Source organism: Macaca mulatta, chromosome 19 (assembly GCF_049350105.2).
Source record: "Macaca mulatta isolate MMU2019108-1 chromosome 19, T2T-MMU8v2.0, whole genome shotgun sequence".
NCBI lineage: Eukaryota > Metazoa > Chordata > Mammalia > Primates > Cercopithecidae > Macaca > Macaca mulatta.
Window position 1 is genome coordinate 11,518,538 of NC_133424.1, and position 22,647 is coordinate 11,541,184.

A 22,647-nucleotide genomic window follows, 5' to 3' on the forward strand; every position below is an offset into this window, starting at 1 on the left:
GGGTTTATAACTGTAATTAATTTTTAAAATTACTTTCTATTATAACATCTCCTTTCCTTTTCCTTTTTTTTTTTTTTTTTTGAGATGGAGTTTTTGCCTTGTCACCCAGGCTGGAGTACAGGGGCGCAATCTCAGCTCACTGCAACCTCCACCTCCTGAGTAGCTGGGATTACAGGCACTCGCCACCACACCCAGCTAATTTTTGTGTTTTTAGTAGAGACGGGGTTTCGCCATGTTGACCAGGCTGGCCTCGAACTCCTGACCTCATGTGATCCACCTGCCTCGGCCTCCCAAAGTGCTGGGATTAAAGGCATGAGCCACTGTGCCCGGCCTTGTTTTGTGTTTTTTAAAAACCATTCCTGCCCTCTGGGATCTACTCTAAGCTGCGAGCATCTCCGGCCTTTCCCTTCATGCTTAGCCACAGTCACTTAGACCATTTCTTTTACTCCTGGGTTTTCCACCTTGGTGTCTGAGATAGATGTGGGGAAAAGTTCAGACCTTGGTTACCACCATCCCCCAGCACTGCTGAGACATTGAGTGGTGAGGTGACCCTGGATCCCAGGAGAATGTGGTCAGGGCTAAATTCAAAACCCTGTTTGACTGTGAAGATCCGGGGCTGAGAAGTGAATCTGTGACTGGCTAAGGTTTGGGGAGGATTTGCTGGTGCTAAAGAGGAAAGCAGACCCTACCCAACCCCACACCCTACTACAGCCACCCCGACCCAGCTGCTCTTGGATACTGTTAGGCTCCACCTTGGATCCTAAGGGGCTTCGGGGTCTGTGGGTACTAGCTGGGCTGAGGATTTGGTGATATGGGCCTCTTCCCCTTCCTCCTGACTCACTGATGTCCACAGCTGCCCTTCTCTGCCTTGCGTCCTGTTTCCAAGAACGAAGGCGCTTCCACTCTCAGCTGACTTGTAGGCCTGCTCCTGGTTTGTGACCTCAGGCTTCAGAAGCCCTCCCACTGGACCCTTTTTCCTGGCGTACTAATGACTCCCAACTCCTGCTGCTTTACGGGAACCCAGGCTAGGCGTGGTGGCTCATGCCTGTAACCCCAGGACTTTGGAAAGCACAGTTGGGAGGATGGCTTGAGGCCCAGAGTTTGAGACCAGCCTGGGCAACACAGCAAGACCCCATCTCTCTCTTGAAAAATCATACAGGCTTGGCACAGTGGCTCATGCCTGTAAACCCAGCACTTTGGGAGACCAAGGCGGGTGGATCACCTGAGGTCCGGAGTTTGAGGCCAGCCTGACCAACATGATGAAACCCTGTCTCTACTAAAAATACAAAAAAGAATTAGCCGGGTGTGGTGGTGCACACCTGTAATCCCAGCTACTAGAGAGGCTGAGACATGAGAATCGCTTGAACCTGGGAGGCGGAGGTTGTAGTGAGCTGAGATTGCGCCACTGTACTCCAGCCTGGGTGACAAAGTGAGACTCTGTCTCAAAAAAAAAGAAAATATCATCCGTGTGTGATGGTACATGTGCCTGTACTCCCGGCTACTCAGGAGACTGAGTTGGGAGGATGGCTTGAGCCCAGGAGTTCAAAGCTATAGTAAGCTATGATTGTGCCACTGCAATGCAGAATGGGCAACAGGGCGAGACTCCATCTCTTAAATAAGTAAATCAACCCAAATCCAAGCTAGATGCCTTTTGCTGGCCCCTGCTGTTTCCGTCTTCGTGCTGTCACACAGGTGATGGTGATTTTGTCTTCACAGGGATCTAGGTTCAGATCTTGGGTCTCCTACTGTGACCTCACCTTGGCATGTCTCCATTTCCCTCCTCCCTCTTGGATCTGAGAGAGATCTGGAGAGGATGAAGAGCAGTCACATCTCACAAGACCTTACAGGATAGATGACAGGCACCTCTCCCCTTCTCAAGAGAAAAGATGCACAACCCCACTGCAAAGAAAATGGAGCATAGGCCAGGCGCAGTGGCTCACACCTGTAATTCCAGCACTTTAGGAGGCCATGGCTGGCAGATCATGAAGTCAGGAGTTTGAGACCAGCATGGCCAACATGGTGAAACCCCGTCTCTACTGGAAAAAAAAAAAATTAGCTGAGTGTGGTGACACACGCCTGTAATCCCAGCTACTCAGGAGGCGGAGGTTGCAGTGAGCTGAGATTGCGCCACTGCACTCCAACCTGAGCAATGAGAGTAAAACTCTGTCTCAAAAAAAAAAAAAAAAAAAAAAAACCTACGAAACAAAAACCTAGCCAGGAGTGGAATGACAGGCATTCCACTAGGATTCTTTACAACAGCATGCATTGAATTATCCAGCTTTTCTCCTCCATACGTTGAAGTGTTAACTTTCAGTTCTACCTCCTTCTCGGTATAGTTTTGGACTTTTCTTTCGGTTCCACTGATCTCTCTGGACATGAATACTCTGATGTACCCAACTGTTTAAAATATACTTGTTTGATAGTGGATTTTAGCTGTTCCCTATTGCTCTTGTTTTTAATATGTTATTTCTCTTTGTTCTTTTGAGACAATGCCTTGCTCTGTTTCCCAGGCTGGAGTGTAGTGGGGTAATTACAGCTTGCTGCAACCTCGAACTCCCAGGCTCAGGTGATCCTGCCATCTCAGCCTCCCAGGTAGCTGGGACTATACACATGTGCTACCACGCCTCGCTAATTTTTGTATATTTTTGTAGAGATGGGGTTTTGCCATGTTACCCAGGCTGGTCTCGAACTCTTGGGCTCAAGTGTTCCACCCACCTCAGCCTCCTGAAGTGTTGGAATTACAGGTGTGAGCCACTGCACCTGGCCTTGAGATTTTTTTTTTTTTTTTTTATTCAGAGTCTTGCTCTGTCGCCCAGGCTAGAGTGCAGTTGCATGATCTTGGCTCACCGCAACCTCCACCTGCTGGGTTCAAGCAATTCTCCTACGTCAGCCTCCCGAGTCCCTGGGACTATAGTCAGGCGCCACCATGCATGGCTAATTTTTTGTATTTTTAGTAGAGATGGGGTTTCACCATGCTGGCCAGGTGGCCTCGGACTCCTTACCTCATGATCCACCCGCCTCGGCCTCCCAAAATGATGGGATTACAGACTTGAGCCACCGTGCCCGGCCGAGATTTTTTTTCTTACCTGTCTTTGAATCTCAGCTTGTAGATTTCATCCGCCCCAAAGCTTTTTTCTGTCCCTGCACACACAGGCTGGATGTGATCCCTCCTTCCTCCAAATACTTAACGTTCCTCTTCGCAGCTGCCATGTGCATTCGCATCCTCTGTGTTGTTTCCGAGTAACATGTTATGACATAGTCTGTGAGTGCCTTGTGGGACAGGATACATCTCTATACTTGAATCTTGCCCATCTCCATGCCAGGTACACTTGGCTCACCTAGCTTTGCCCCTGCCCTGACTGCCTCTCCCCACAGGCTACATTGGCGTGGTGAACCGCAGCCAGAAGGATATTGAGGGCAAGAAGGACATCCGTGCAGCGCTGGCAGCTGAGAGGAAGTTCTTCCTCTCCCACCCGGCCTACCGGCACATGGCTGACCGCATGGGCACACCACATCTGCAGAAGACGCTGAATCAGGTACTGCAAGGGTTTGCAGAGTAGTGTGCAGTGGCGTAGGCTGTGCACTGCACAATAGCTGCAGTCCTCACTGGCACTTGTTTCAGGCTAGAGCAGCAGTTGTTTTAGCAAAATAGGTTCAGTCCACATTTATTTGTGCTGTAATAAATGTACTTGGCCAGGTGCAGTGGCTCATGCCTGTAATCCCAGCACTTTGGGAGGCCAAGGCAGGAGGATCACTTGAGCCTAGGAGTTCGAGACCAGTCTGGGCAACATATGGAGATCCTATCTCTAGGAAAAATAGAAAAAAATAGCTAAGCATGGTGGCATATGCCTGTAGTCCCAGGTACTCAGGAGGCTGAGGCAGGAGGATCACTTGAGCCTGGAAAATCAAGACTTCAGTGAGCTATGTTCATGCCACTGCATTCCAGCCTGGGCAATAGAGTGAGACCCTGTTTCAAAAAATTAAATAACTAAATAAAAGCAATGTACTTGATTTAGGGTCTGGTGAAAAGCAGATGTTCAGTGACTTGGTGCTGCTACTATTACAACCATCGCTGTTATTACCAATATTTTAATTACCATTGTAATTATTCAGTCATTTACCCAGAAGATTGTATGCATTGCGTGGTATTGGTGACGGGGTTTATAACGTTTTTATTTATTATTATTATTATTTTTTTTTTTTGGGGGGGAGACGGAGTCTCACTCCATCACCTAAGCTAGAGTGCAGTGGCATGATCTTGGCTCACTCCAACCTCCACCTCCCAGGTTCAAGCGATTCTCCTGCCTCAGCCTCCTGAGTAGCTGGGATTACAGGCATGTGCCACCACACCCGGCTAATTTTTGTATTTTTAGTAGAGATGGAGTTTCACCATGTTGGCCAGGCTGGTCTCAAACTCCTGAGCTCAAGTGATCCACCTGCGTCAGCTTCCCGAAGTGTTGAGATTACAAGCATGAGCCACCGTGCCTGGCCTATCGTTCTCTTCTTATAAGTAATATATTCACAGGGTGCATAAACAGAAATGGTATTAAAAGCTATACAGTGGGCCAGTGCGTGGTAGCAGGGGCAAGATGTTCCTCTGTGCTGTTTTCCAGCACCTTCCAGGATGGCAGCAGGGCCTCAGCAGCACTCCAGGAGTCATCTTTTCACGCACATATCGGGGCACGCAGTGTCCACACGAGAGCAGGTTCCTGTCCTTGTGGAAGGCATAATTCTAATGAGGGAGACTGACACCAAACAAACCACCAGAGAAATGCACGATCAAGAATCCAGTAGGGGCGGGGACCGGGAAAAGAGCCACCCAAAGAAGGCAGCTCAGGAGAGCAAAGAGGGAAGTCAGTGTCTAGAGGGAGGGGCCCACCAGGAGAGGAAGCTGGGGTCTGCCTGCAAACGGGAGTAGGGAGAGGAAGGGAAGTAAAACTCCACAGCTGGCTGGGTCCTCCTGAGAGCCAGCAGCGAAAAGCCCAGGTGGCCACCAGGGAGCCTGGAGGGGGCTCAGCCTCCTTTCGCGTGGGGTGCTTCCCAGAGCAGCAGTGCCCCTTCCTCTCCATTTGCTCACGGCTTCAGTGCAGTAGTATCCTGTCAGAGACCAAGGGAAGGCCAGCGTAGCTCCCTGCCTTTCTAGGCAGCCCACACAGACGGGGGTCCATGGCCGGGGCTGCAGGGCAGGGATCCCTGGTCAAGGAGATCTTTGGGGTACCCCACTGGCTCCATGCCATAGATGTGAGGTTCCTTCATGCCTCTTTTCTAGCTCACTGGACACTTTTTATTTTATTTTTATTTTTTTGATGAATTTTTTTTTTTTTTTTGAGATAGAGCCTCACTGTGTTGCCCGGGCTGGAGTGCAGTGGTGTGATCTCAGCTCACTCCAACCTCCACCTCCCAGGTTCAAGTGATTCTCGTGCCTCAGCCTCCCAAGTAGCTGGGATTACAGGTGTGCGCCACCACACTTAACTAACTTTTGTATTTTTAGCAGAGACAGGGTTTCATCACATTTGCCAGGCTGGTCTCCATCTCTTGATCTCAGGTGATCCGCCCGCCTCAGACTCCCAAAGTGCTGGAATTACAGGCATGAGCCACTGTACCCAGCCTGGCCTTTTTTATTTCTCACCCCCCGCCCCAAGATGGAGTCTCCCTCTCTCCCAGGCTGGAGTGCAGTGGCGCAATCTCAGCTCACTGCAAGCTCCGCCTCCCGGGTTCACGCCATTCTCCTGCCTCAGCCTCCTGAATAGCTGGGACTATAGTCACCTGCCACCATGCCCGGCTAATTTTTTTTTTTTTTTTTTTTTTTTTGTATTTTTAGTGGAGACAGGGTTTCACCACGTTAGCCAGGATGGTCTCGATCTCCTGACCTCGTGATCTGCCTGCCTTGGCCTCCCAAAGTGCTGGGATAACAGGCGTGAGCCACCACCCCCGGCCCATGCCCGGCCTTTTTGATGATTTTTCTCTGTTATCCAGGCTTTCTGATGCATTTTACTCTGTTGTCCAGGCTGGATTGCAGTGACACAAACACAGCTCATTGCATCCTCAGCCTCCTGTACTCAAGCGATCCTTTTGCCTTAGCCTCCTGAGTAGCTGGGACTATAGGCGTGTACTGCCACACTCAGCTAAGTTTTAAAAGGTTTTTATTTTTGGTAGAGAGAAGGTCTCACCATATTGCCTGGGTTGATCTCAAACTCCTATCCTCGAGTGATCTGTCTCAGCCTCCCCAAGTGCTGGGATTACAGGTGTGAGCCACTGCACCCAGCCTTGATGAACACTTTCTAAATTCTTCTCTATTGTGGGACAGATGGCAGAACTCTGCTTTACACTTTTCAAGTATAGGCTGATTTTATAGCTTTGTTTTTCTTTTTCTTTTCTTTTAAATTTTTAAATTAAAAAGAAATTTTTTTTTTGACAGTCTTGCTCTGTCACCCAGGCTAGATAGAGTACCATGGTGTGATCTCGGCCCACTGCAACCTCCACCTCCTGAGTTCTTTCTCAGCCTCCCGAGTAGCTGAGACTACAGGTGCCCACCACCACACCCAGATAATTTTTGTATTTTTTGGTAGAAACAGGGTTTCATTGTGTTGGCCAGGCTGGTCTCAAACTCTTGATCTTAAGTGATGCTTCTGCCTCAGCCTCCCAGAGTGCTGGGATTACAGGTGTGTGCCACCGTGCCTGGCCCACGTTTGTCTATTTTGAATCTTTCTTGCTTCTCTCTGTAGATGCAGATGCAGCCAGGGAGGTCATCTTAAGTGCGTTCTGCTGCTTTTCAGGGGAGATCTTTCCGTCTTAGTTTGTAGGGCCTGTCCCCATGTGTGTTCATTGGCGCCCATGTTCTGTGGTCTGGATGGACTGTCCTTGCAAGTATTTGCATGTCCCCAAGGCGTTGATATGCCCAGTGCCTGATGTCAGCCCCACGGGCTGTTTGTAGCCTCTTACACTCATGAGCAGCTCCGTACCGTCTCCTTTCCCAGACACGAGTGTATCTGTGGCTTGATATATCTGTTGCTGTCTCAAGGCTGTGTGGTGTGCTGGCCTCATAGTGGCACCCTGGTGTTGGCCCTTGGTGGGGGGAGTATGCCTGCTACCCACTGGTCCCCTGCCCATGCCACCCTTTCTGATCTCTGACCTCTCTCCTGCAGCAACTGACCAACCACATCCGGGAGTCGCTGCCAGCCCTGCGTAGCAAACTACAGAGCCAGCTACTGTCCCTGGAGAAGGAGGTGGAGGAGTACAAGAACTTCCGGCCCGACGACCCTACCCGCAAAACCAAAGCCCTGCTGCAGTACGTACCCTGGCACCCGCCCCCACCACCAGCCTGGCTCCTGCCTTCCATCCGCCACGGGGCCCCCTAGACTGGGCACCACTCATCACTCGTCCACTCATTCATTCAGCAGACACTCGCTGCAAGCATTCTGCGTGCCAGGCTCCATCCTAAGCACGGCAGTCGCCCCAGTGGACGGGACAGGTGTCCATCCCTGCCCCCTGGAGTGCTCAGAAGCGGGGGAAGTGGGATGAATGGGACAAAAAATAAGAAAGAAAATGTATAGTGTGTTAAATTATGAAAGTGGTGCTAGCGTGGGAGTCGTCGGGAACAGCCTTCTTTAGAAGGGGAGCATTGGCCGGCCAGGTGCAGTGGCTCATGCCTGTAATCCCAGCACTTTGGGAGGCCAAGGTGGGTGGATCACCTGAGGTCAGGAGTTCGAGACCAGCCTGATCAACATGGTGAAACCCCATCTCTACTAAAATTGCAAAATTAGGCCAGGCACGGTGGCTCACGCCTGTAATCCCAGCACTTTGGGAGGGCAAGGTGGGCGGATCACAAGGTCAGGAGATCGAGACCATCCTGGCTAACGTGGTAAAAAAATTACAAAAAATTAGCTGAGCGTGATGGTGGGCGCCTGTGGTCCCAGCTACTCGGGAGGCTGAGGCAGGAGAATGGCATGAACCCAGGAGGTGGAGCTTGCAGTGAGCCGAGATTGCGCCATTGTACTCCAGCCTGGGCATCAGAGCAAGACTCCGTCTCAAAAATAAATAAATAGGCCGGGCGCCGTGGCTCACGCCTGTAATCCCAGCACTTTGGGAGGCTGAGGCGGGCGGATCACAAGGTCAGGAGATCGAGACCATCCTGGCTAACACGGTGAAACCCCGTCTCTACTAAAAATACAAAAAAATTAGCTGGGCGTGGTGGTGGGCGCCTGTAGTCCCAGCTACTCGGGAGGCTGAGGCAGGAGAATGGTGTGAACCCGGGAGGCGGAGCTTGCAGTGAGCCGAGATCCCGCCACTGCACTCCAGCCTGGGCGACAGAGCGAGACTCCGTCTCAAAATAAATAAATAAATAAAATTGCAAAATTAGCCAGGCATGGTGGTGCATGCCTGTAATCCTAGCTACTCAGGAGGCTGAGGCAGGAGAATTACTTGAACCCGGGAGCGGAGGTTGCAGTGAGCCGAGATCACGCCATTGCACTCCAGCCTGGGTGATAGGGCAAGACTCCATCTCCAAAAAAAAAAAAGAAAGTGAGCGTTGGCCAGGCATGTAATGTAATCCCAACGTTTTGTGAGGCTGAGGCGAGAGGATCACTTGAGGTCTGGAGTTCAAGACCAGCTTGGCCAACGTGGTGAAACCCTGTCTCTTCTGAAAATACAAAAATTGGCCGGGCATGGTGGCATTCTCCTGTAATCCCAGCTACTTGGGAGACTGAGGCAGGAGAATCACTTGAACCCAAGAGGCAGAGGTTTCAGTGAGCTGAGAACACATCACTGCACATCAGCCTGGGCAACAGAGTAAGCCTCTGTCTCAAAAAAAACAAGAACAAGTTGAGTGTCAGGCGAAGACCTGAAGCAGGTGAGGGAGGGAGCCATGTGGGATGAAGCCTGGCCAGTGCACAGGCCCTGGGGCAGGACTGGGTCGGGCATGTCAGAGGAGGACCGTGTGGCTGGATGGAGTGAGTGAGGGGAGGGGGAGGAGGTAAAGGAGCAGCTGTGCAGGGCCTTGTGGGACCTCATGGAGGACACTGGCTTTTGCTGTGAGTGAGGTGGGAGCCATGGACAGTTCTGAGCGCAGGAGGGTCAGGGCTGACTCAGGTGCTCACAGGCTCCCCTGGCTGCGGTGGGAGAAGAGACATGGGAGAGAGGGTAGGAGTCAGACCTTGGGTTAGGTCCCTCTCCGGCTTGGGCTTTTAAGATCCGCCCCGTGACTTGGTTGGTGCAGCTGCCTAGCTGTGAGGTTTGGGAGCAGGTGTGCCCCCACAATCCCAAATTCTCACTCAGGGACTCTTCTGCCTCTGACCTTTTGGCTTTGGGCCTGTAAGGGTCCCTGAGGCACTGGAACAGCTGGACCAGAGCAGGTGACAGGGACTCCTGGGTAGCTCATACTGCAGACGGTACCATGCACAAGGCACTTCCCACAGGGACAGCAGGAGGACACTGCCTGCTCTGGCCATCACAGCCCTGGCATCCCCCCCCGCCCCGCACCAGGCAGCAGTACATGGTCGTGGGCTCAGGGACCAGAGTGCTTTTATGCTCAGACATCCTTGACACAGCAGATAGTGGCCCTTTGCAGGCTTCAAGAGGAGATTCATAGCCGGGCATGGTGGTGCATCCCTGTAATTCTAGCTACTCGGGAGGCTGAGGCAGGAGAATTGCTTGAACCCGGGAGGTAGATGTTGCAGTGAGCCGAGATCGTGCCACTGCACTCCAGCCTGGGTGACAGAGCAAGACTCCGTCTCAAAAAAAAAAAACCAAAACCAAAACCACAGGATTCAGCCTACTGGACTGAAGGAAGTGTTGTTGTGGAGGGTTCAGCCTGAGGGAGGACCTGGGCCTGCTGGGTGACCACAGGCAGGTGACCAGACCTCTCTGAGCCTCATTTTCTACACCTCTAAAGTGAGGGTCATAGCAGCTGTCATCTCACATGGCCATGGGGACAAACTGGCAGATTACAAGGTGCCTGTAATCCCAGCACGTGGGGATGCCAAGGCAGGAGGATTGCTTGAAGCCAGGAGTTTAGACCAGCCTGAGCAACAAAGTGAGATCCTGTCCCTATGAAATTTAAAAAAAAAAAAAATTAGGCTAGGCATGATGGTTCACACCTGTATTCCCAGCACTTTGAGAGGCCTAAGTGGGTGGATCAATTGAGGTCGGGAGTTCAAGACCACCCTGACCAACATGGTAAAACCCTGTCTCTATGAAAAAAATGCAAAAATTAACAAGGTGTGGTGGTGGGCGGTTGTAGTCCCAGCTACTTGGGAGGCTAAGGCAGGACGATCACTTGAACCTGGGAGGCAGAGGTTGCAGTGAGCCAAGATCACACCACTGCGCTCCAGCCCGAGCAGACAGAGCGAGACTCCATCTCAAAAATAAATAAGTAAATAAATAAAGTTAAATGCTATTTGTTAAGCCTGTGGCAGGAGTGGGCCAGGGAATGCCCGTCACAAACAGTGCCTGTCCCCTGGGGCTTAGCACGTTACGTCATTTGTAACCAGTGCCTTGCAGGGCCCTCCCTGCCCAGGTAGTTTTGACATCACCATGGAGAAGCGCCACTGTTATCTCGATTTAGCATTTTATCTCAGGGGTCCAAGGTCCTCATGCAGACATGGGCGGTCTTTCTCGGTTCGCGCCTTACAACAGAACGGGAATTACGGTAATAGACGTCCCCCAGCCCCTAAATTCTGCACTTGGCTTTTCTCTTCTTGTTAAAGCAAAGCCTGGAGCCTTCTGTCTCTGCCTGGCGCAGCCCACAGACTGTTCATGTATCTCAATGCCCATAGGGGACACCCAGGGGTTTGCTTGTTTTTTTTTGCATTAACAGATGCTTGTAAGTTCATCTGTGACTGTACAGGCGAGGATTCCTGCAGGGCAAAGACCCCAGCAGAGGGGTTAAGGAACGTACGTACGTGTTTAAAATTGATTTTTTCATTTTATTTTATTTATGTATTTGGTGGTTTTTTGTTGTTGTTTTTTCCTGAGATGGAGTCTCGCTCTGTCACCCAGGCTGAAGCTCAGTGGCATAATCTCAGCTCACTGCAACCTCCCGGGTTCAAGCAATTATCCTGTCTCAGCCTCCTGAGTAGCTGGGATTACAGGCATGCGCCACCATGCCCAGCGAATTTTTGTATTTTTAGTAGAGACAGGGGTTTCACCGTGTTGGCCAGGCTGGTGTCGAACTCCTGACCTCAGGTGATCTGCCCACCTCGGCCTCCCTAAGTGCTGGGATTGTAGGCATGAGCTACCATGCCCGGCCCTCATGTGTTTGTTTTTGAAACGGTCTTGCCTTGTTGCCCAGGCTAGAGTGCAGTGGTGCAATCCTGGCTCACCACTTGGGCTCAGGTGATCCTCCCACCACAGTCTCCTGAGTAGCTGGGAATAATACAGGTGTGCGCCACCATGCCTGGCTAATTTTTCTATTTTTGTAGAGACAAAGTCTCACTATGTTACTAAGAGCACATTCCGAGATACAGGGGGGCAGGATTAAACCCGAATTCCATGGGACACCGACCAGCCAGTCACAATTGTCCAGAATACTCTGATTGTGCAGCAAGGGTTGGGCCCGTAAATCACCTCCAGGGCCCCCAGGAGGCTGGTGCCCAGGTGTGCTTTGTCCCCTGTGGCTGAGAGCAGGTCTCCAGAGTCTCCATCCTTGCCCAAACCCCTCCCCAGTCTGTTGTCTGTCATTAGTTGAGTGCTGTACCTTTGCCGACCTTGGTCCTGGTTTGGTCCACAATTCAAATTCTCCATTCCAGGCCAGGTGCGGTGGCTCACGCTTGTAATCCCAGCACTTTGGGAGGCCAGGACGGGCAGATCACTTGAGGTCAGGAGACTGAGACCAGCCTGGCCAACATGCCAAAACCCCATTCATCCTAAAAACACAAAAATCAGCTGGGCGTGGTGGCGGGCACATGCAATCCCAGCTACTGGGGAGGCTGAGGCGGGAGAATCGCTCGAACCCAGGAGGCAGAGGTTGCAGTGAGCTGAGATTGTGCCACTGCACTCCAGCCTGGGCGATAGAGCGAGACTCCATCTCAAAAAAACGCAAACAAAAACAAATTCCCCATTCCGGGTGAAGCATTAATGTAGGCCTTCGTGTGTGTCCTGGAAGGAAATTAAATGTGTGCACCCTTTGCTTCATGTGAGGAAAGAGATTTTGGGAATCTGGGCAGCTTGTGCTTGCCTCTCCCACTTGGGGTATGAAGGGAGACCCCCTTTCTTTGGCAGCCCAGCCTTGGTGGCCCTGGCAGTGGTCACCATTGAGCAGCTCCCCTTTAGGGGCAAGTCTCCAGGTACTTCAATAGATCATGAATTTCGGGGGTGAAACTGATGAGGGGAGACAGCCCAGTACACTAGGGAGAGCAATTAGGAATGCTTAGGAAAACTAAAACGCGAACAAGATCATCTTACTTTTATACTATTCACGGTGCCAATAAGCAATGCTGAGAGACTCTTTTTTTTTTTTTTTTTTGAGACGGAGTCTCGCTCTGTCGCCGGGGCTGGAGCGCAGTGGCCGGATCTCAGCTCACTGCAAGCTCCGCCTCCCGGGTTTACGCCATTCTCCTGCCTCAGCCTCCTGTGTAGCTGGGACTACAGGCGCCCGCCACCTCGCCCGGCTAGTTTTTTGTATTTTTTTAGTAGAGACGGGGTTTCACCGTGTTCGCCAGGATGGTCTCGATCTCCAGACCTCGTGATCCGCCCGTCTCGGCCTCCCAAAGTGCTGGGATTACAGGCTTGAGCCACCGCGCCCGGCCGACTCTTTTTAAGGGCCAGGCCCGGTCTAAGCAATTTACCAAGAAAAGTTTTCTTTTTTTTTTTTTTTTTTCCTTTTTTTGAGACAGTGTTTCACTCTGTCTCGCCCAGGCTGGAGTGCAGTGGTACAATCTTGGCTCACTGCATCCTCCGCCGCCCAGGTTCAAGCAGTTCCCCTGCCTCAGCCTCTCAGTTAACCAGGACTAGAGGCATGCACAACCACACCCGGCTCGTTTTTGTATTTTCAGTAGAGATGAGGTTTTGCCATGTTGTCCAGGCTGGTCTCAAACTCCTGGGCTCAGGTGATCTGCCTGCCTCAGCCTCCCAAAGTGCTGGTATTGTAGGCGTGAGCCACCGTGTCCAGCGTTTTTTGTTTGGTTGGTTGGTTGTTTGTTTTTAATAAAATGAGGTCTTACTATGTTGCCCAGGGTGGTCTCAAACTCCCAAACTAAAGCCCTCCTCTCACCTTCTCACCTCAGCATCCTAAAGTGCTAGTATTACAGGCGTGGGCCACCGCACTCGGCCAAGAAAGCATTTTAACTTGTGTGAAACCAGGTGTCTGCAGAATCACTATTCGTGGCAGCATTTTTTCTTTTTTTGCGGACACACAAAATAACAGTGCATTTTAGGATCAGTGACTTCTTGGAGGTAATGAGATCTAGAAACATCTTCAGTCCCCACGAAGGAGGTAGATGTTGTTACCCTCAATCCATTTTGGAGATGAGGAATCGAGGCTTAGAGGGACAAAGTCCTGTCCAAGGCCTTACATCCCATCAGTGGGGTAGGACCAAGCCCAGCAGGCTGGGAAGTGGCAGGAACCTGCAGAAGTACCTGAATTGTGCGGAAGTGGCTACCTTTCCTTCCCAGCATCCTGCAAATCAAGTTGCATCCTGCAAATCAGGGCAGAGGTGCTGAGCTTTGACTCCTCAACTCTCCTGTCTTCTGCAAAGTGAGAGGAATAAGTGGGCCTTCTTTGATTGAATGGGTGAATAATCGAAACAAGCTTAGCTTGAGCCTGACTTGTAGCCAGCATTTGCCATTGGGAGCTCTTGAATTTGGTTTATTTGTTTTAACATAGACAGAAGACATTTTGCTGCTGAAGAATGGTAAAAGAACAGTAAACCTTGGCTTGACTTGGAACATCATTCCAGAGCAGTGTGGAAACCTCTGCTTTGATGCTTGCTTTTTCCTTTTCCTTATAGGATGGTCCAGCAGTTTGGGGTGGATTTTGAGAAGAGGATCGAGGGCTCAGGAGATCAGGTGGACACACTGGAGCTCTCCGGGGGCGCCCGAATCAATCGCATCTTCCACGAGCGGTTCCCATTTGAGCTGGTGAAGGTAGCGCCCCCGGGGGCTGGGTCAGGCACCCTCCTGCTGGTCTCCAGCCAGGCCTCCTCCCAGGCAATAAGGTCTCAAGCTCCTACCTCTAGGCCTGAACCTGTGGTGGGCAGGGTGTGGCCTGGATGAGATGCCCCATGGCCTTCCTTTCCCAACACTAAGCTTTGAGGTTTGGGGTAGAACAATATGAAAACCCCTGTGTTTTTCCTCTGACAAAAGCCAATGTACATTCTTTGCAAAATACATAGAAAATACAGATAAATTTACATGAGAAGATGGCCCTAGCATGTCATTGAAGAAAGGAAAAACATAGGCATTGGAGCCAGCATGTGCAGTATAGCACTCAGCTGATACATACAACATCTTTATGTATGAAACTGAACACGGATGTCTACAAGTGTTTCTTTGTATTTGCGAGGATGTTTGCAAAAATGTCAGCCCTGGGTGCTAGGATTTAGGACTTTTTCCTCTTTTTTTTTTTTTTTTTTATGATTTGCTTGAAGTTTTATACTGTTTACAATAAGCACATAACATTTTTTTTTTATTTTTTTTATTTAAAAAAAAAAACAGTTTTTAAAATCAGAGGAGCAAGACCAAATGCAGTGGCTCACACCTGTAATCTGTGGGAGGCCAAGGGGGGCTGATCACTTGAGCCCAGGAGTTCAAGACCAACCTGGGCAACATGGTGAAACCTCATCTCTACTAAAAATACAAAAATTATCCAGATGTGGTGGCGTATGCCTGTAGTCCCAGCTTCTTGGGAGGCTGAGGTAGGAGAATCACTTGAGCCCAGGAGGCAGAGGATACAGCAGTGAGCCAAGATCGCACCACCACACTCCAGCCTCAGTGACGGAGCCAGACGCTATTTCAAAAAAAAAAAGAAAAAAACAGGTGTGGTAGTGCATACTGATAGTCTGAAAAATCTAAGTTCACATGAATTTATATTCCCACCAATATAATGAGAGTGTTGGTTTCATGTCAGGCTTTCTGAAACTGGGTTTTAATTAATTTGTTTGTTTTTATTTTTTTTGAGACAGGGTCTTGCTCTTCCACCCAGGCTGGAGTACAGTGGTGCAATCACAGTTCACTGTAGCTTCGACCTCCTGGGCTCGGATGATCCTCCCACCTCAGCCTCCCAAGTAGCTGGGACTATAGACGTGCACCAGTCCACCTGGCCAATTTTTGTATTTTTAGTAGAGATGGGGTCTCACTATGTTGCCCAGGCTGGTCTCAAACTCCTGGGCTCAAGCCATCTGCCTGCCTTGGCCTCCCAAAGATTACAGGTGTGAGCCACTGTATCTGGCCAGTTTTCAATTTTTTTGTAAAATTCTGACGAGTTAAATATTCCGCCTTGTGAATACAGCTGCACGTGGGAGAGAATGTTCCCCAGATGCACGCCTGCCATGGGGGCGTCCCAGGTACCTCCATGCATGTGCTTGGTTTCTCTTCTCAGATGGAGTTTGACGAGAAGGACTTACGACGGGAGATCAGCTACGCCATTAAGAACATCCATGGAGTCAGGCAAGTTCCACGAGGAGAGTCACCACTGTCCCTTCCTCTCCGCGATGCCACCCCCCAGCTAACTGGGTCGTCCAAACCTCTGAGCCCCTAATCGTTAGGCCTTAAGAGGGCTCTTGCATGGTTTTCAGTAGCTGTGAGCCCCTCCCTGTGGGTCTCCAAGGGCACGTGAGGGTGGATGTGTCTCAGTCCTGCGTCTGTCGCAGGCTTCAGGGCTGTCTGTGGCTCCTGATCAAATAGGGCTTGGTTCCTGCCCAGTCGGTTGGTGTGAACCTCATGCTAAACTAAGAAAGCTCACTGCAGGTGTGCCTGGGGAGGGGCGGGGCGGCACTGAATCAGGGTTTCGGGAAGCCAGCATGAGTCCCCATCACGGGTTCCTTGTGAGCCTCTTGGGTCCCCTCCTTATTCTAACAAAGGTAGTCGCTGCAGGTGTCTGCCCTTCCATCGCCGTGGGGTCCTCGGGTCACCCTGAGGGTTTCCGGGCAGTGGACTCAGGCGTCCGGCCCCACACGTGACGCAACCTTCGTTCCTTGTTGGGGACCCGGCCAGGGCCGATGAAATTGCTGACCATGCTTTGTTTCTCTCTGACTTATCTCCCTTGCCCCCGGGTCTGGATGGTTTCAGGACTGGGCTTTTCACCCCGGACTTGGCATTCGAGGCCATTGTGAAAAAGCAGGTCGTCAAGCTGAAAGAGCCCTGTCTGAAATGTGTCGACCTGGTTATCCAGGAGCTAATCAATACAGTTAGGCAGTGTACCAGTAAGGTATTGCTCCCTTGGCAGGGTGACTCCTGACCTTGTGGAAACGGGGGTACGGGGGTTTGGTATCAGGCTCCCAGCGCCTCATCGGCCCCCACTGGTGCCTTTTCTCCCCATATCGCTTCGTGTCCGTGAACTTGGCCTCTCCCCAGAGGCTGGGACAGGAGCATGTCGGCCTGGGCCCAACAGGGAATGCCAGGCCTCCTGGACTGGCCAGATAGATGCACAGTTGTCCCTGGGACCCTGATACCAAGCCTAGCATGTGTCTGATGAAATTGGGGTTTCACTGGGCTGTTGCTTTGCTGCCTCCTGGGAAGCAGAGAGGGACCCCCCGCGTCAACTGCTGGAGGCTGAGCTCCTTGAAGCTCCCTGGCTGTCGCCCCTTCTTGACCAATGCCCGGCATTCGCAGATTTCCCTGAAGCCACCGACTTCTCTGTCCCTCAGCTCCGGGAAAGGCCCGAATGCCAGCGACATAATGAGAGCCAGCTGGGCTCCTAAGTGCCCCTGCCACACCCTGCACCCCATGCTGTCCCCCAGGGGCAGCCCATTTTTGGATCCACTCAGTCACAGTGCCTCTATGCGCCCTCGATGAGCCACTGCCTCCATTCGGCAGGACACGCCGGGCTCCCCCAACCCGCTCCAACGCCGCGGGCCTGGTTCCCAGGGCAGCATGCTTTGGCCAAGCAGCTGAAATGCCTCCCAGTGGGCAGTCTGTGCTTGCGCGACCACAGTGTCCCCAGCGCTCCGGGTTGCCAGGGAATCTCTGCTTGAGCCCCTCTGTTCTCAGTCTGGAAAAGCCCACATTTGCTGCTTAAGCTTCTTCGATTAGAAAAGGGAGGGGGAAAACAGCCCAAACAGGTTGGAAAATACTCATCCTAGAGCCAGGTGTCATGGACATGAACGTTAGAGGCCTCCGCACACCTTGGCTGGCTGGCTGTGCAATGACAACCCCCCGTGGCCCTTCTGTAACTATACCCCAGACCGAGCCCACACCCCCAAACCCCAGACCTCTTTGATCCGAAGCAGCTTCCGGGGCAAATGCGGGCGCAGGCTCCCCCATGCATGGACTAATCAGATGACTCTCGTTTCTTCTCTTCTCTCTGTCTCCTGTCCTGCGTGTGTGGCCTGCACTGTCCCTGGGTGTCTTTCTGCCTCGTCCTGCCCTCCGCATGACCCAGGACGGGGCTCTTCACCCCCGACATGGCCTTTGAAGCCATTGTGAAAAAACAGATTGTAAAACTCAAAGAGCCGAGTTTGAAGTGTGTTGATCTCGTGGTCTCAGAGCTGGCCACGGTCATTAAAAAGTGTGCCGAGAAGGTAACAGGTTTCGTTCTCACCTCCGCATTTATCCCCTTCCTCCCCCTCCATGTGTTAGCCTCAACCCGAGCATCTGGAAAATTCAGCCTCGGCAGGAACCCCCTTCCCCCTACCAGTTGTCACTTTGAGATGTCGCCACGTTGCATTGGCAGATGGAATGGGGGCAGTGGCATCGCACACGCATTGTGGCTGCCCGTGGGGGCAGTCAGCCTTTGATGGTGCCAAACGCATCGCATTTACTAAGCAGTGCCCTTTCCTGGAACCCCTAGAGAAAGGGGTTTCCCAGCCAGCACCAAAACAGCAAAACACAGGAAACACATCATCAGTGTAGCCCTGCGTGTTCTCATGGTCTAGGCCACCTGAGAGTAACCTTTCCATTTTCCCCAACTCATGGGCTTGACCCAGACTGCAGAAGATGGCACTCCCCCGTGCATGAGGTCTGGTTAAGTTGGTTCTGCAGATGAAGCCTGGGGAGGTGGGTGCATTTGGGGAGTGGGTGCCACAGATACAGCGATCAGGAGTAGTTCTCTGCAAGGAGTTCCCACCGAGGCTGATGGCCCAGATGCCCCCCCTTACCATTCTAGAGCAGACGCTACTCACTCATGCTGGCGAGGCCCTTCAGGGTTCCTGCTGTCACCCAGTGCTGGGCAGGAGGGGGGTGCCCTGAAGCCCTGGGTGGCAAACACGTCCCTGCTTTTCTGCTTTCATGCCGCCTCCTGCCTCCTGGCCGCTGGCTGGAAAAGCAGCTCTGCTCTCCTGCTCTCTCCGGTCCACAGCGCCCCCACTCTTCCGCTCTTAGCTCCCAGCTGGACTCACTGGGGGCCAGGAGCAAGGTGTGGGCTCGGTGGGCCCCCTCATATCTCATTCCCCACCCCCCTCCACATTTTTCACCTGTGTGGTTCGTGTTGCTTCCCGTGCCACGAGGACCCCGCCAACGCGGCCACTCTGCTTGTTCCCCCAGCTCAGTTCCTACCCCCGGTTACGAGAGGAGACAGAGCGAATCGTCACCACTTACATCCGGGAACGGGAGGGGAGAACCAAGGACCAGGTACTGGCCTTTTGTCTTCTTTATTGGGTATAATTTACATGCAGTAAATGTCAAGTGTACTGTTCCGTGCGTGCTGACAGCTGCATATGGCAAAGTAACCCTCACCTCAATCAAGATATGGAGCAGTTCTATCACCTCCTAAAATCCCTGTCCCTATGCCTCTTTGTAGTCAACCCCTCAAAAACCCACAGGCCAGACTGGGTGTAGTAACTCACGCCTATAATCCAGCACTTAGGGAGCCTCAGGCAGGAGGATTGCTTGAGCCCAGGAGTTCGAGACCAACCTGGGCAACACAGCAAGACCTTGTCTCTACAAAAACATAAAAAAATTAGCCAGGCGTGGTGGCACATGCCTGTGGTCCCAGCTCCTTGGGAGGCTGAGGTGGAAGGATCCCTTGAGCCCACAAGATCAAGGCTTCAGTAAGTTATGGTTGTGCCATTGCTCTCCAGCCTGGGAGAAAGAGCGAGACCCTGTCTCTTTAAAAAAAAGAAGCAGCAAAGGAAATCCCCAGGCCCTGGCCACCACCAGTCCGCTCCCTATCCTGTAGTCTTTCCAGTGGACTCCCACAGTGTGAGGCCCATTGACTCTTGACTCCCTTCCTGCCTCCCTTCTTCCCTCCCTCCCTCCCTCCCCTCGGCGTCGTGCATTTGGGAGCCAAGCCTGTTGTTTGTTGTATCTGCAGTTTGCTGCCTTGATCACTAAGCAGTCTTCCAGGGAATGGATGGAGCATAGCATGGGCCTCCACTTGCCTGCTGGAGGGTGTTTGGGATGCTTTTTGTGTGGGGGGTGTGTGTGTGTGTGTGTGTTTTCGTTTTTTGGTTTTTTTTTTTTTTTTTTGAGACAGAGTTTTGCTCTGTCGTCCAGGCTAGGGTGCAGTGGCACGATCTCGACTCACTGCCACCTCCACTTCCCAGGTTCAAGCGATTCTCATGCCTCAGCCTCCCAAGTAGCCAGGACTACAGGCCTATGCCACTACACCCACCTAATTTTTGTATTTTTAGTAGAGACAGATTTTCACCATGTTGGCCAGGCTGGTCTTGAACTCCTGACCTCAGGCAATCTGCCCGCCTCAGCCTCCCAAAGTGCTGGGATTATAGGCATGAGCTACCACACCCAGCCTGCTTTTTCTGTTTCAGCATTTAACACTTTCTTGCAAAGGCTTGCAAGCACACACCGGAAGTCTCTGCCCCCCCTTGCAGCTGAGACTGTCACCCACTAAGCACTGGGCCATCCTTACACTCTTCTGCAGCCTCAGCTTCCCAAGTAGCTGGGATTACAGGAGTGAGCCATCACGCTTGGATAATTTTTGTATTTTTAGTAGAGATGGGATTTTGCCATGTTGGCCAGGCTGGTCTTGAACTCCCGACCTCAAGTGATCCGCCTGCCTCGGCCCCCCAAAGTGCTAGGATGACAGGTGTGAGCCGCCGCTTCCGGATCTGTTTTGAGTCACTTTCTCTCAGTTGTCCTCTGTGTTCTTTTTACAACTGTTTGTTGAAACCAGAGCTTAATTAAGCACTTGCTTGTAATGTCACCATGTTTAAAATGGTCCTTCTCCGCTTGCCGTTGATGGGGATGAAATCAGCTCATTCGTCCTGCAGAGAGGCGCCCAGTTTTGATTTGGCCAATTGCTCCCTCAGGGCACCGGTGCGCCTATGCCTCAGAGCTGCTGTAGCTTGGAAATTGTACCAAAAGTCTGGAAGAGTCTGATTCTTTTTGTTGTTACTGTTAGTGAGAATGCTGCTGGCCCTTCCACAGCCCCTGGTGCTCACCTGCCATGCTCCCGGGCCGGATCTGAGAGCGCTGGGTTGAGGGGACTCAGGCCTTATTAAACCAGCCACGCTTGCTCCCACAGACGGAGCACCCTGGCATTTTCCAGTGGGCCGACAAGTCCGGGTGCCTTGCCCTACTTTATTTTCGGAAACTTGAAGGTGCAGTGAGGGGAAGTGACTGGCCCAGGGCCAGGGGAGTCCAGTGAGGAGCATCCGAGCCCCTTCTCCCCAGCAGCCTGGCCTGTTGTGAATGGGAGCCAAGCCAGTGAGCTGCCTGGATCCATGGTTCCCATAGACCAACTTCATCCTGGGCAAAGGACAAGAAACATGAGGGAGGGAGAGTTTCAGCAAGTGCTGTGGACTCGCAAGCCCTGCTCTTTACCTGAGACTTTACCTTTCTAGCTTAAGTATGTGTGTGTGTGCATGTGTGCACACACGTGTGTGTTTTATTTTAGTGTTCATAGTTGGCCAAATTAGCTTCGCAGTTTTAATGCAGCACTTTGAACACGCCAGGCGCTAAAGACTTTACAGGGCGGGCACGGTGACTCACGCCTGTAATCCTAGCACTTTGGGAGGCCAAGGTGGGCGGATTGCCTGAGCTCAGGAGTTCGAGACCAACCTGGGCAACATGGTGAAAACCCGTCTCTACTAAAATACAAAAAATTAGCCGGGTGGTGTGGTGTGTGCCTGTAGTCCCAACTACTCGGGAGGCTGAGGCAGGAGAATTGCTTGAACCCAGGAGGCGGAGGTTGCAGTGAGCCGAGATTGCACCATTGCACTCCAGCCTGGGTGACACAACAAGACTCTGTCTCCGAAAAAGAAAAAGAGATTTTATAAGGCAGTGGCTTGCAATGGCTCACTCTTGTAATCCCAGCACTTTGGGAGGCCGAGGCAGGAGGATCACTTGAGCCTAGGAGTTCAGGACCAGTCTGGGCAACATAGTCAGACCCTGCCTCTACAAAAAAAAAAAAAAGGAAAATCAGCCAGGTGTGGTGGCACATGCCTGCGGCCCCAGCATCTTGGGAGGCTGAGGCAGGGGTGTTGCTTCAGCCCAGGCGTTTGAGGCTATGATTGTTCTACTACACTCCAGCCTGGGAGACACAGTAAGTTCTTTTCTCAAAAAAAAAAAAAAAAAAAAAAAAAACCAGGCGCAGTGGCTCACGCTTGTAATCCCAGCACTTTGAGAGGCCAAGGCGGGCAGATCATGAGGTCAGGAGTTCGAGACCAGCCTGGCCAAGTCAATGAAACCCTGTCTCTACCAATAATGCAACAATTAGCTGGGCATGATGGTAGGCGCCTGTAATCCCAGTCACTTGGGAGGCTGAGGCAGGAGAATCGCTTGAACCCAGGAGGCGGAGGTTACAGTGAGCCCAGATCATGCCACTGCACTCCAGCTTAGGCGACAGAGTGAGTCTCGAAGAAAAAAAAAAAAAAAAAAAGACTGCACATTATTAAACCCTTGGCAGTTGGGCCTCCTGTCACCCTATTCCACAGGTCAGTAACGTGAGGCCCAGGGTCACATGGCCAGTTAGTGGCTCAATCAGAACTCCAGACCTTGGGGACAGTGGCCCTGCCTGTGACTGGCCCATCGGGCTGCCTGGCTGTGCTCTGTTGTCCAGGCTTTCTTGCCTGTGAGGGTGTGGGGAGTGCGACACCAGCCCCCTGTTCTGTCTGGGAAGCCTCCTAGTTCGCACGCCTTCTCTGCTGGCAAGACCAGGAAATGCTCCTGTCACCACCCCCGCTTACCAGGCTCGGCCCTGTACTCACAGTGACCCCCACTTTCCCCCAGATTCTTCTGCTGATCGACATTGAACAGTCCTACATCAACACGAACCACGAGGACTTCATCGGGTTTGCCAAGTAGGTACTTTTGGAGACAGTGGCTGGTCGGGCGGCACCAGTCCTTACTCTTAGATCCAAGGAGGTGATCGAGTTGGGATTCTCTGAGAGGGCGGGGGTCACACAGTCTCTATCGGGGGTCCTGGGGTGAAGGCAGAGCCACCTGAGAATATCTGGACACTCTCCTGGGCTGATAGTGGTCCACTGTCCCAAACCAACGCGCCTTCTGTGGGGCATCCCTGTGGTTAGTTTCGGGAGAGGGCAGTGCTATGGTCAGACCGGCAGGGAGAGGGCGAAGCCAGCCAGCTGCTGCACCCCC

General features: G+C 52.0%; 1 protein-coding gene across 50 annotated transcripts in view; it reads left to right on the forward strand.

Moving 5' to 3' along the window:
- DNM2 (dynamin 2) overlaps positions 1 to 22,647 on the forward strand; it is a 110,591-nt gene that overhangs the window by 63,170 nt on the left and 24,774 nt on the right. For 29 of the 50 annotated variants that reach the window (XR_013408654.1, XR_013408656.1, XR_013408652.1 and 26 more), the window contains exons 6-12: positions 3,376 to 3,536; positions 7,146 to 7,288; positions 13,944 to 14,079; positions 15,533 to 15,600; positions 16,222 to 16,360; positions 18,634 to 18,720; positions 22,279 to 22,349. Coding sequence is in view for 43 of the 50 variants with exons in the window: in XM_077976421.1 (XP_077832547.1) it covers positions 3,376 to 3,536; positions 7,146 to 7,288; positions 13,944 to 14,079; positions 15,533 to 15,600; positions 16,222 to 16,360; positions 18,634 to 18,720; positions 22,279 to 22,349 (805 nt within the window). In the remaining 7 variants the exon portion in view is untranslated. 50 annotated transcript variants of the gene reach the window in all.